Source organism: Myxocyprinus asiaticus, chromosome 43 (genome assembly GCF_019703515.2).
Source record: "Myxocyprinus asiaticus isolate MX2 ecotype Aquarium Trade chromosome 43, UBuf_Myxa_2, whole genome shotgun sequence".
Taxonomy (NCBI): Eukaryota; Metazoa; Chordata; class Actinopteri; order Cypriniformes; family Catostomidae; genus Myxocyprinus; species Myxocyprinus asiaticus.
The window spans coordinates 30,077,861-30,091,075 of NC_059386.1; the positions used below are offsets into that span (position 1 = coordinate 30,077,861).

General features: G+C 36.8%; 1 protein-coding gene and 1 pseudogene across 1 annotated transcript; one reads left to right on the forward strand and one right to left on the reverse strand.

Annotated features, from left to right (window-relative positions):
- The first annotated feature begins 752 nt into the window (after nucleotides 1-752).
- gltpb (glycolipid transfer protein b) lies at nucleotides 753-4,592 on the forward strand. Its single transcript, XM_051685351.1, has 5 exons — nucleotides 753-855; nucleotides 1,853-1,911; nucleotides 2,040-2,173; nucleotides 2,424-2,574; nucleotides 4,410-4,592. The coding sequence occupies exons 1-5, from the start codon at nucleotides 753-755 to the stop codon at nucleotides 4,590-4,592; spliced, it is 630 nt and encodes a 209-aa protein (XP_051541311.1).
- A 6,399-nt stretch (nucleotides 4,593-10,991) lies between these two features.
- LOC127433573 (trace amine-associated receptor 13c-like) lies at nucleotides 10,992-12,138 on the reverse strand (annotated as a pseudogene).
- Nucleotides 12,139-13,215: the final 1,077 nt, after the last annotated feature.

Sequence of the window (13,215 nt, forward strand, 5' to 3'; positions counted from 1 at the left end):
CTATCAGTCTGTGTCTGTCTGTCACTCTATCATCTATCTATAGATCTATCCAACTATCTATATATCTACTGTATCTATCACTCCTATCTATCAATCAATCATCATCATCTGCCTTAAGATCAAAAGGTTCATGATAAACATAAATTCAGTCGTGTGTTCAAACATTTGACTTAAGCTTTTTGTTTTTAAGTTGGTTTTGTACATAAATATAATTGAGCCTATATATACATTTCTTTAAAGTTTTTTAATACATTAGAAAAAACACCCCACGTTGCACTTGACTGAGTGTGCAGAGCTGTAATGTAGGGGGTGGCTACTTTGAAAGAATCTAAAATATAGTTTTTATTATATATATTAGATTGTTTGCTTACTACATAATTCTCATACTTCCATTTGTGGTATTATTTATGACTAATGTTTCTACATTTTATGCTAAAATAAAACTATTTTTTATAATCATATTCATATATTTTTATATAATTATTCATTTAATTTTTTTAATTAAAACCATGTCATAATATGTCGTTTCTCAGCAGGAACTAAGCATTTGAAATGCAGGCATGTTTTATTAACGCTGAGGACTGTCTGCTCTTTCCTTCATTAGTCGGGTCTCATTGACACTTTACTCGCATACCTGTTGAATATTTGTCACGGCACACAGGACGCCGTTGAAATGAGAAACGAAGCTACGCGCCCGTATCAATTCTAATAGCCTTCGATACTTGAAACAAGTTTCATTTTCATGTTTTGCGATGACACTTTTACTGGATAACCAGTTCGCGCCGCTCTCTGACACCAACCAGATCGTTACAAAGACGTTTTTGGAGTCGGTTTCTCATGTTCCGCTTTTTTTCGGTGAGTCGTGAATTTGTAAGCTACCTGTGAGTTATAGTAAAAAAAAATAAATAAATAAATTAAAAAAAAAAAAAATATATATATATATATATATATATATATATATATATATATATATATATATATATTGATACAATTGTTTTTCTGAGCCATCAAAAGAAAGACCAGTGTAGCCACCGAAGTTGATTATAAGTAGACACATTGAATGCAAGGCTTTTTATTAATGCCATTGTATTCTAATTTGACATTTTAATTTGACTTCTGAATGTATGAATTGTCCAAAACTGTGTCAAAAGCAAATGGGAGGTCATTAAATATTAAGTGGACAGACGGATAGGCCTATATGTTCTCTCCCTTAGCGTAGAATAAATATGGTCTTCAATACATCTTTCATCCTCACAGCGGCGCCAAATTACCAATACCTGTATTGCATACTGCTCTATTAAAAGTTACGGTGTAATGCGTACTAATTAAATAGTATATGGTATGCAATAGTATGCACAGTATGCAATACATTTTTTTTCTGGTGAGTTAGAAATGTTTGTAGTAGACAACAAGCAAGCAGATGTACTGACCACAAGCATCAGCTTGGTCTACAGATTATAAATAGATCTAAAAGTTCATTTTCATAATTTGTTGTCCAAAATTTTGTAACATTCTTCAGGTGAAATTATAATAGCAGATAAATGTGTGTGTCTGTAGCAGCAGTGGAGGTTAATATGATGTTTGTGAATAATATGAATATAAAGAGTAGTCAAAAAAAAACAAAAAAAAAAAAAAAAAAAACATTTTTATAGCACATTTAAGGTTGTATTTAAAAATGATTGATTTATTATTAACGACATTTATAATTATTTGTCAGTTTGTTAAGTGATTTATTTTATTAATTTATCACTAATAAACTGATAATTTATTCCTTGATTTTTTTTAACGTATGACCCTTAGTCCTTTATAGGGACAGGGATTCGTAATTGTAAAATAAATGTTTCTTTTTCAGATTGTCTTGGTTCGAAAGTTTTTGCCCCAATTAAGGCTGACATAAATGGAAATATCACGGTAAGTTTAAAATGTCTTTTATGCATTATTAATTATTAGAATGATCTCTTTTTGTAAAGAAAATGTCTGTTTCAATTTACATAAAAATGTATTGAAGAGTGTTCTGAATTCTTCCCAATTCTCACAAGAAAATTAAAGCTGTCTACGACTCAGATCCAGTGAAGTATGAGACGCTTCAGCAGATATTGTCAGCAGAGAAAAGCATCCATGGTTCAGAGTGGCCTAAAGTTGGAGCCACATTGGCACTTATGTGGTTAAAGAGGTAATTAGTTCTCATGAATCAGAACAATTTAAGTTTTATTCACCAAGACATGTCTTGTATCAAAAACCTAACTTTACAATAACAATCCCCTTTTATAGGGTTGTTCTTCCAGCCTTAAGTACTTATAAATTAATTTAAAATACAAATCACTTTAATAGAAGTATGCTCTGTAGTCTGTACATTGTATAATTGATCATAAATTGTTTGGCAGTGCTGCTGTGTGAGCAGTTTACTGTTCTTTTTCTTATAGAGGTCTGCGGTTTATTCAGATTTTACTTCAAAGTCTAGCTGATGGTGAGAGAGATGAAAACAATCCTAATCTTATCCGCATCAATATCACTAAAGCTTATGACCAAGCCCTCAAGAAGTACCATGGCTGGATAGTCCAGAAGGTTTTCAAGGTAGGTGTTTTCAGCATGTGGGAATGAACTGTTCTAAATATAGCTCAAAGAAGTTGAAGCAGAGTATATTTAAGCAATATCACACAATAAAGAGTGCTGTTGTTCTGTATATCAGCACAATTGCTCGGGAGAGAAAGTGTGATGAAGAGCGATTGAGCATGTGTGATTACTTGCGTCTGTCACATCTCTTAATAATGATCAGAAATAATGCCAAAGCTGCTGGTTTAACAATATTTCGCAGCTGTAGAGTGCTAGAATCCTGCTCTGAGTGATAATGGAGTGACAATGTCAATGTTTTGACTTTCATGAAACCCCGCTCACTAACAGACAATGCAGATGTTCTCTAGTGGTGTTTTGTGTGTGAACAAATCAGTGTTTTGACATCCCGCATCAGAATGTGCATATTTCCCTAATATAGTATGGCAATTGAATAGTATGTCAGAATCCTTAATATAAAAAAAACAGTAGGTAAGAAATACCCAGATGACCTACCACATCCGGTGAGATTCTGGAGTGTGCATTGACCGGACACTTTACTACTATAATCTCACAGGAGCTTAGATGATGTCATTTTCTAAATGCTGAATAAAAAATAATAACAAATGTTGGAGAACTGTGTATCAAGGATCTCTTTTTTGTTGTTACTAAGTCATATATTTGGGCCATGTTCAGTGTTCACATAGACAAATGAAATATGTCCCCTTTTGAGTATCACTCTATATAAAGTGTCACTTTAAAAAAAAAAAAAAAAAAAAAAAAAATTTTTTTGAAAATGAAATGTAGGGCCCTGTGAAATTCATTAGATTTTTTTTCCCAAATTCCGTTTTATTTTTTTCTATATTCTGTGTTTTCCGTTTTATTTTCTCTGAATTCCGGGTTTTAAAGTTTAATTATATTTTATCATATTAATTCATAGGATTTCAACATACCATTGCATTATTTTTATTAAATGAAAAGCATCTATACTGATCCTCACAATCCAAAACCCACATTTCTTTTTAATTATTATTATTATTATTATTATTATTATTATTAATAATATTATAGTAGAGCATCACAGTATTAATGAAAGCAGTAATGAAATTCTTGCTGGAGATATTTCTTAAATATAATGTAAATATTATTGAGATATTATTATTATCATTATTATTATTACTACTACTACTACATTGAATATTACATTTTACTATACAGAAGTAATATATTTCTGTCGCATTTTCGCGCGTCTAGTTAAATGGAGCTTTTATTTTGGTGGAAAACCAGATGTCCGTCCGTGTTTTCTGCATGACAGAAATCACAGGGCCCTAGAAATGCATAAATCTTAAAACATAGGCTAATATATATATATATATATATATATATATATATTATTATTATTATTATTATTAATATTATTTTACCTAAAGAACATACAGTTTTAACAGCCAACTACATTCTTTATCAAATGCAGTACATAGTTTGACAGTACACAAAATCGGACACAGTGTTTACAGTGCTTTTGATGGCCATTTGTCACCAACTATTGGCATAAATAAGTAATGTTACAGGGATGAATAAAATCCCAACTTCTAGCTCTCTGCGTTGCTCTCATTACCCTGGTTTGGAATGCCACAAACACAAGTGAAGTGATACAAATTTGCAACGCCTCTTGTTCAATCAGATTCAAGGACCGCAACTAACTGTTGTATAAATATATATAATCCAAAGAATTTTGCTGTGTATGTTTTATGGGCCTTTTAACGGAGACCAAAAGTAGTCCATATCCCAAGATATGCTGTGAATAAAAATGGAATATTGAATAAGAAAATAATTACTTTTTCTTTGTTCCACTATAGGCTGCATTATTTGCTGCACCATGCCGGTCCGATTTTCTAAAAGCTTTATCCAAGGATCAAGAAGTTGCAGAGGACGATTGCTTAGCAAAAGTGAATCAGTTCTTGATAAACTTCACTACAACTGTGGATGCCATTTATGAAATGTATTCCACAATGAATGCTGAACTGGACTACTTGGTTTGAAACATCACTCTCGGTGGCCTTGACTATTCAGCACAGTTTATATAGACAATGTGATAAATGTTTGATAGGGCCCTCTCATCATGAGTCATCACTGACTGTTTTATGCTTTATTGTGTTGTTATATCAGATAAATAATATACTCTGCATGCATAATTTAAAAATAGCCAGATAATAAATATTTTTAATTAACTTTGCTATTTTTAATTTCTCACATAGCCTTTTGTCAGTGGAAACAGATAGGGAAAATATAAGTCCATTTTACAATATAAAACATGTAACTGGCAGGTAAATATAGTCACAATAATTTTATTTACATTACACTATAAAATAGATATTCTGAACACCGAACCCCCCCCCACGTCTAAACCTAATCAATAATATAACAACAATATAACCAACCAACAATATAAAAGATGTAACAAGCAGTTACAAGTACATTCACAATAATTTATTCCTGCAAAAGACAAAAAAGTACTATGAAAGAAATCACTTACATCAAAGCTGTTGTAACGCTTGTTGTGGCAGCAATTTTGAATGTTTAAAAGAGAAGAGTGGGATCTGACTGTTACGGTAGATGCATAAAGGCCTGAATTTGGATCTGTCCCTCACACAAAGCCATCACATGACACTGGAAAATTCTGAATCCATCGCACAAATAGCAAGGATTATTTTAATGATAATTTTTATGGTGCTTTTCTCATTTTTTGAACCGTATATTCTGGAAACACCCTTTGTGGCCCCATTTCACCTAGCATTGAAGGAATCGTTCACCCAAAATGGAAAATGCTCTCATCATTTACTACCATTCTATCCAAGACGTGTTTGACTTTTTTTCTTCTGCAGAACACAAACGAAGATTTTTAGAAGAATATCTAAGCTCTGTAGGTTCATACAATGCAAGTGAATGGGGTTCAAATTTTTGAAGCTCCAAAAAGCAAATAAAGGCATCATAAAAGTAATCTATAAGACTCCAGTGGTTTAATCCATGTCTCCTGAAGCGATCTAATCGTTTTTGGGTGAGAACAGACCAAAATGTAAATCCTTTTTCATCTTGCCATTGCAGTCTCTAGGCATTATCATGATTTCAAGTTCGATTACACTTCCTAGTGCTTGAAGCATGCACAGAGTGCTAGATGGCACTAGGAAGTGTATTCGAGCTTGGAATCATGATTGCCAAGGAGACTGCAGATGTTAAGATGTACAGTGAATAAGAAGTTACATTTTGGTCTGTTCTCACCCAAAACCGATCTGATCGCTTCAGAAGACATGGATTAAACAGGGAACTAAAGAATATCCAGATACTATCCGGATATGAAACGCATGTTAATGCAAGGTGTAAAAGGGGCCTATGTCCTACAGCAAACAAAACAATAAGCAAATAACCAATAAATAAATAAAGCGATGAGTAAAATGATGTTTAGGTGGCGCAGGCAAGGCATATAGGTACGTATCATTATGAGAGTGCTTTGTCAGCTAGCTCAGTGTGATTTTGATTTATAGGACATTTCCGGGTTCAATACAGGGTCAATAGACAGCATTTGTGGCATAATAATGATTACCACAAAAAATTATTTTTACTTTGAAAAAACAAAACAAAAACAAATCAAGGTTACAGTGAGGCACTTGCAATGACACATTAGAATGATTTTTTATTTTTATTTTTTTTTGACATGCCTAAAAAAGGCAAAAAATCATTGCATCTCAAAGGCATTTCAGCAAAGGTTGTTTAGCCTATATCAGGCCACAATTTTTGTGCTGGTTTGTCAACTCATGTTACTAGTAAGTATTCCTTTTTCTGATCTAAAAAAATATGATATCTATACAAATGAAAAATCCATTGTAAAATCAAAGCCAAAGTAAAAATCATTTTTGTTACATTAAATGAAGTGAATTATTACATTGAAATGTACCATATGAAATGAATTTGAACATGCCATATTTCATATATTATTAAATTAAAGTGTAATTAAATATATCTTAAAATGCCATTACATTACAATCTCATTACAGACATCTGAAATTAAAACTGCATCAGTATCTGTTCATGTTAGTATCTGGAGCAATCTATGATTGCAGAATAGTTTTTTTAATTTTATTTATTTTTAATTTATTTTTTAGCAGCAGTAAAGCCTGACATCAGCAACCTTTTCTGGGAAGAATCGCCATTAAGTAACAGTAGGCAAGGATCAAGGTGAAGTTGGAGCTTCATAAGATGGCAAAGTACCTGGACCACATATTTCCAAAAACATGTGATGGTTGTACAGTCCCAAAACATATGTAAGAAAGTATCCTTGGAGTTAGAATTACACAAACTACAATAAGGATCTGGCGAATGCTTCATTAGGAATCGTTTGCATGGGGCACAGTACATCCTGTGAATAGTCTAAAAAATAATTCGTATGTGTGAGGGGATTTTAGAATAAGGTAAAATTAGACCATATCATGTCCCAGTCCAGCCTGAAACCTAACCAAGTGAGTTCCCTCTCCCAGGTAGTCAATATTTTCAATGGCTTGTAGGAATATTTACTGTAAATAGGCTGTTGTAGCTCAAAGTGACAGCACCCTGAGAGCCTACAGTGTGATCCATTCACTTTAATAAAGGGTGCTCTATTAAGGGGGAGTCCCATAGGACGCTGTATGCCTTCATTGAAGAACTGAGCCTCAGATAAAGAAAAAAAGATGTGTCTGGTAGAGAGTAAACTCCTTGAATGTCTTGGAATATATGCAGTCCATTACCATTGAAGATATCAGCAAATCTCGATGACCAGGGGGGATAAACGAAGGGCTGGCCTTCTGAAAGCAAATTAACATTGTTCCAGAGGGGAGATTGGCAAGAAACAGTCTTTGAGTGTCCTGCTACATTCTTAGCAGCGTACCATGCCATCAGAGTGGTTGAAATAATGCTTCTGAATTTAGCTTTCAAGTTCAGTGGTTGTATACCAGCAAAAGGGATATCCTGAAGTCTACCAGGAAGAGCGTGGTCTGCTTCAATGCTTCTCCATGGCACTTTGGAACGTGAGTCCCCCCATACTCACATTGGCCTCAATTGGAAGGCCCAGTAGTAAAACTTAAGATGTGGAAGAGCGAGAACACCATGTGGCTTTATGCGCTGTAATGTCGAGAGACTGACTCTGGGACGCTTTCCTCTCCAGATGAACTTCAAAATCAAAAGTAACAGTCAGTATCTGGTGTGGCCACCAGCTGCATTGAGTACTGCAGTGCATCTCCCCCTCATGGACTGCACCAGATTTGCCAGAATGTGAGATGTTACTCTACTTTTCCACCAAGGCACTTGCAATTTCCCAGACATTTTTGGGGGGAATGGCCCTAGCCCTCACCCTCTGATCCAACAGGTCCCAGACATGCTCAATGGGATTGAGATCCGGGCTCTTCGCTGGCCATTGCAGAACACTGACATTCCTGTCTTGCAGGAAATCACGCACAGAAAGAGCAGTATGGCTGGTGGCATTGTCATGCTGGAGGGTCATGTCAGGATGAGCCTGGAGGAAGGGTACCACATGAGGGAGGAGGATGTCTTCCCTGTAATGCACAGCGTTGAAATTGCCTGCAATGACAACAAGCTTAGTCCGATGATGCTGTGACACACCACCCCAGACCATGACGGACGCTCCACCTCCAAATCGATCCCGCTCCAGAGTACAGGCCTCGGTGGAATGCTCATTCCTTCGATGATAAACGCTAGTCCGACCATCACCCCTGGTGAGACAAAACCGTGACTTGTCAGTGAAGAGCACTTTTTGCCAGTCCTGTCTGGTCCAGCAAAGGTGGGTTTGTGCCCATAGGCGACGTTGTTGCTGGTGATGTCTGGTAAGGACCTGCCTTACAACAGGCCTACAAGACCTCAGTCCAGCCTCTCTCAACCTAATGCGGACAGTCTGAGCACTGATGGAGGGATTGTGCATTCCTGGTGTAACTTGGGCAATTGTTGTTGCCATCCTGTACCTGTCCCGCAGGCATGATATTCGGATGTACTGATCCTGTGCAGGTGTTGTTACACGTGATCTGCCACTGTGAGGACGATCAGCTGTCCTTCCTGTCTCCCTGTAGTGCTGTCTTAGGCGTCTCACAGTACGGACATTGAAATGTATTTTCCTGGCCACATCTGCAGTCCTCAGGCCTCCATGTAGCATGCTTAAGGCACGTACACGCAGATGAGCAGGGACCCTGAGCATCTTTCTTTTGGTGTTTTTCAGAGTCAGTAGAAAGGTCTTTTTAGTGTCCTAAGTTTTTATAACTGTGACCTTAATTGCCTACCATCTGTAAGCTGTTAGTGTCTTAACGACCGTTCCACAGATGCATGTTCATTAATTGTTTATGGTTCATTGAACAAGCATGGAAAACATTGTTTAAACCCTTTACAATAAAGATCTGTAAAATTATTTGGATTTTTACAAAATTGTCTTTAAAATATTGTGTCCTGAAAAAGGGACGTTTCTTTTTTGCTGAGTTTATATACAGAGACTGTACAAGCTGCAAACGTTGTGTCAACCTTCTGGCTTATGTACAAGAACAGTTTGTTAGAGCCGTGACTGGCATGCAGTGTGCTCCACCCCATTTGCCAAATGTCGCATTTGTAGGTTGTGGCGAGTAAACCTCAATAATATGCACATCAGTCCTCTGGTGTACCTTTACAGTGTTGTGAAGGTACAATACACCCAAATAAAGCATAATTCTATAAAAAAATAAAAAGAAAAGAAAACAACGCTACCTCCTACCTCCACAGTGCTGTCCATCTTTTTAGGATAACACTAAACTTTATCAGTTCGATTTAAATTTCTCTGTCCGCAAGAAAGAGTATCCATTTAGGCAGATTGGCCTTTAGAAAGACCATGCGGTTATCTGCCTCCTCACCTTCTTTAAGGCCGACTAACTGGACGTTAGATGTCATCCATTTTCAACTTCATCACCCTGATCTGTTCCTTGTCACCCCACACAGCAGCCTGGATGGAATCGTGCCTGGACTTAAGTGCATGAACTGCCTTTTCTAGTTTCTCGGCTCAACCTATCACGAAGGTGACATCTTTGATGGTATTTTCAAGCTCTCTTTTCATGTTTGAAATTCACGGTATTAATACTTAATCTATCGCCACCTTAACAGTAGCAGTGATGACTTCGTTCAGCTCGATTCGCTGTTTGCTCAGAGCCAGTTCCACAGCAGCTAAAATGGCATCGTCCCACTCGGCCCGAGAGACGGTGGATGAATCTTTAATCTCTTTTTAATAAAGTTTATAAATAAAATACGTTTCCACTGTCGCCGGCATGAACAGGAGTAGTCTAGGTCGCCATTACGGTGGTCTGGTGCAATTAGATGTCTGAATTACCTCTACGGACCTGAAACTAGACGAGTGGTTTATGGAGCCGTTCTCTAGCACAGCATCATCATCAACACGTCACGTGTACCCCCAGTTTAATTTTATTTTCTAATAATTTTTTGTCTTCTGCTTCCCAACACCTTGCTCTCCCCTTGCGCTCTCTCTATATTTATTGGCTTTGGCTCATTGTCGGTCTTTCGTTTGTCTGAACACCTGACGATAAGACGTCTAGATATCAAGCTGTTTTGAAGTCTGTCGTAGCATCTGGGACTAGTCTAGGCCTGTCGTAGGATTGCGCACACAACAAGACCATTCGTCGTGAGATCCGAGACTCATTGCAGACCAGTCGGCGACTCAAAACATCAAAGGAGACGAGCTTGAGTCCTGTAGTGTACAATACCTGATTAATTCCCTTCTGTTTATCTTTTTATTTGATCTGTCAGTTTGATACAGAGTTATTTCTTTAGTCTATCACTTTTTGAGCATGTATCTCTGGAATGAAGACTGTAACACATTTATGTAAACAACGTAAACTGTATTTATGGAAGAGTAGGCCTCTTGCAAAGAAATGTCCTAAGGGAGAGCCTGTCATATTTGCATACAGTGCTATTATTCATTTGATCTGTTCATTTACTAATTTCACATGTTTACTAACCTGCGCAGAAACCTTTTTTGCATTTTTATATTTTCATTAAGACATTATTTAGTATGTTTACCCAGTTGTTTTTCTTGTAGGGATCGTTGGCTGCTCCTCACAATGTCAGAGATTTCAGGTGTTTAACTATCCATGTGAGGACAATAATAACTGCCACTTTTCTGCTCATCTGGTTCATTGTCAAGACTTTTTTTTCAATCAACAAAACCAAACATTTAATATAGTAATTTATTCACATTTGTCATTAAATGCAACAAAAAACGTTAATTTTAAAATGTTTAACTCAGTTTAAATTTCTTAAAAATTCTACCATGGTTATTAAAATCATATATAATGGCATATGTCATATGTACATTTTATCAGGGATTGCAGTCAGATTTGTGCTTTATTATTTTGATAAAATAATATTATTTATGATAATCTGTAAAATAGGCCAGATAGGACGCTGGTAGAAATATTCTAGGATGCTGGTAGAAAGATGTGTTTAACTGATTTTCTAAACCAAGGGTAAAACAAAGCATAGATAAGAGGATTCAGAACAGAATTAATATGCATAGTCCATAATAGAGCATTTAATGTAGCTAAGGATGTGTTTGTGTTCCCCGTAAAAGAACAGATATAGTATGGGATCCAGCAAAGCAGATAAACTGTCACAATGATTCCTAATGTTAGAGCAGCCTTGCTCTCAGATTTCCTTCTCACAGAAGCTTCTGTTACACTTTTTACACTATTTATAAAAGAATTTACAACTTTCACTTGCTGCTGTGCAATATAAAATATCCTCAAATATAAAGCTGTGATCAGAATACATGGAAACAGAAAGAAAAAAAATAAACCAGTGACTGTCCATGTAAAACTAATTATAATAGTGTGTGCCCCATTACAAACATCTTTTCTATGTACAGTTTCCAAAAATCCATTACTTACTATAAGAGCAATGTTGTACGTTATAGCACAAAACCAGCCATGACAGATTATCATTACAGTTTTAGTTGTGGTTATTTTCTGTGGGCACAGCAAAGGGTGACACACAGCCATATAACGATCAACAGCAATGAAAACTAAATTACAAAGAGACACAGAGAGGAGCGAACTAATTGTAATCAAAAACAAGCCACAAGCAGTGTCTCCAAAGTACCAACAGGTCTCAATCAGCCTGATGCCATCCATAGGCATAACAATAAGTCCAACAAGCATGTCGGCTACAGACAGAGAGAGAATAAGCAGGCTGGTTGGAGTATGGAGCTTCTTGAATAGCAAGAAAGCAGTACTGAGTCTCATGATCATTGGCCATAAGTAAGTTTCATCATGTTAGGAGTTTGTTCTGCTCTCCTTCTTGAGCTTCAGTTTATACGGTGTCTAGATCAGACTGGCCAACCCATCAGTGTCGGCAATTTTGTTTAAAGTTGTTTGGTGTCTTACTTTCCCCACAATGCAATGCAAATGAGATTGTCTTAATAAAGACAGCTGAGTACAGGATGCGTGATGCACATCTTTTCATCAGCAGAGTGTGTGAGCACCAAACGCATGCAGCCCAATTTTTCTAACCTTTGTGCATCTTTGAATGCGCAGAATGCGCATGCGCCTGGAGTTATTTGCACTAATTAGTGGGTCCACAAGGTGGCAACACTCCCATTTTGGGTCATTGTGGTCACAAAGAAGTGCAAGAAGAAGATGTAATCACCACATGGGATGTGCTGGACCAACAAGTCAGATCCATGGTGGCTCCACCTTGCAGCTAACAGGACTTAAAGGATCTGCTGCTAATATCTTGATTTCAGATACCACAGGACATCTTCAGGGGTCTTGTAGAGCCCATGCCTCAGCAGGTCGGTGCTGTTTTGGCGATATGTGGAGGACCAACAGCATATTAGGCAGGTGGTCATAATGTTTTGGCTCATCGGTGTAAGTTGTAGGACCTTTCAGATGATGAAAAAAAAAAACGTGACTTATATTCTGGAAAGTATGGTAAATGGCTGCTTTGCATGGTTGAGCAGGTGATAGCCTATATTTTCTTATTTTATAAGTTGCTTTTTAATTTTTTTTTTTTTTTTTTTTTTTACTGTAAGAGGTTACCACTACCAATAGTTGAGATTTTCAACCCATCATACACACTAGCCGCATTTCCACTATCTGGCCAAATGAGGGCGAGCTAGTGAGTGCCAGGGCCAGTTGTATTCCCACTGTCAATTCCGGGGCTTCATCGTGCCTCCTTGGTAGGGATAGGCGATACCACTTATTTACTTTTCGATAGCAATAGTTTCAGGTCCAAGCCTTGTTACGGCACAAGTGCTTGTCTGCTTGTGTCTTTCAGCATGCATGTTAAGATGAGCGGAAGAAGTAATAGTTCCCATCCTGCACAAGTATTTGCTAATATAGCCTAATCATTTTTATTTCACTTTGAATCTTATGATTATTGTTCATGTTCATGGTAACCAAATGATAAAATTCCTAGTTTAAAAAAAATGTCAGAATCGATATTTTTGTGTGAGTATCGATATTTTTGATACAACACCAGAATCGGAAATATCAATACTTTAGGATCAATCCGCCCATCCCTACTTGGGGCTTACTCGGGGCCAATGGACAAGCGCCCTAGTCTGCCTATTACCCTTGGGCCAAACTTTGGCTTGAG

Excerpts from the sequence above, each read along its gene's own strand:
- gltpb (XM_051685351.1), top strand. The coding sequence starts at position 753 with ATGACACTTTTACTGGATAACCAGTTCGCGCCGCTCTCTGACACCAAC. Across the intron at positions 856-1,852 it reads TCATGTTCCGCTTTTTTTCG|ATTGTCTTGGTTCGAAAGTT; the intron begins GTGAGTCGTGAA and ends TTTCTTTTTCAG. Across the intron at positions 2,174-2,423 it reads GCACTTATGTGGTTAAAGAG|AGGTCTGCGGTTTATTCAGA; the intron begins GTAATTAGTTCT and ends TTTTTCTTATAG.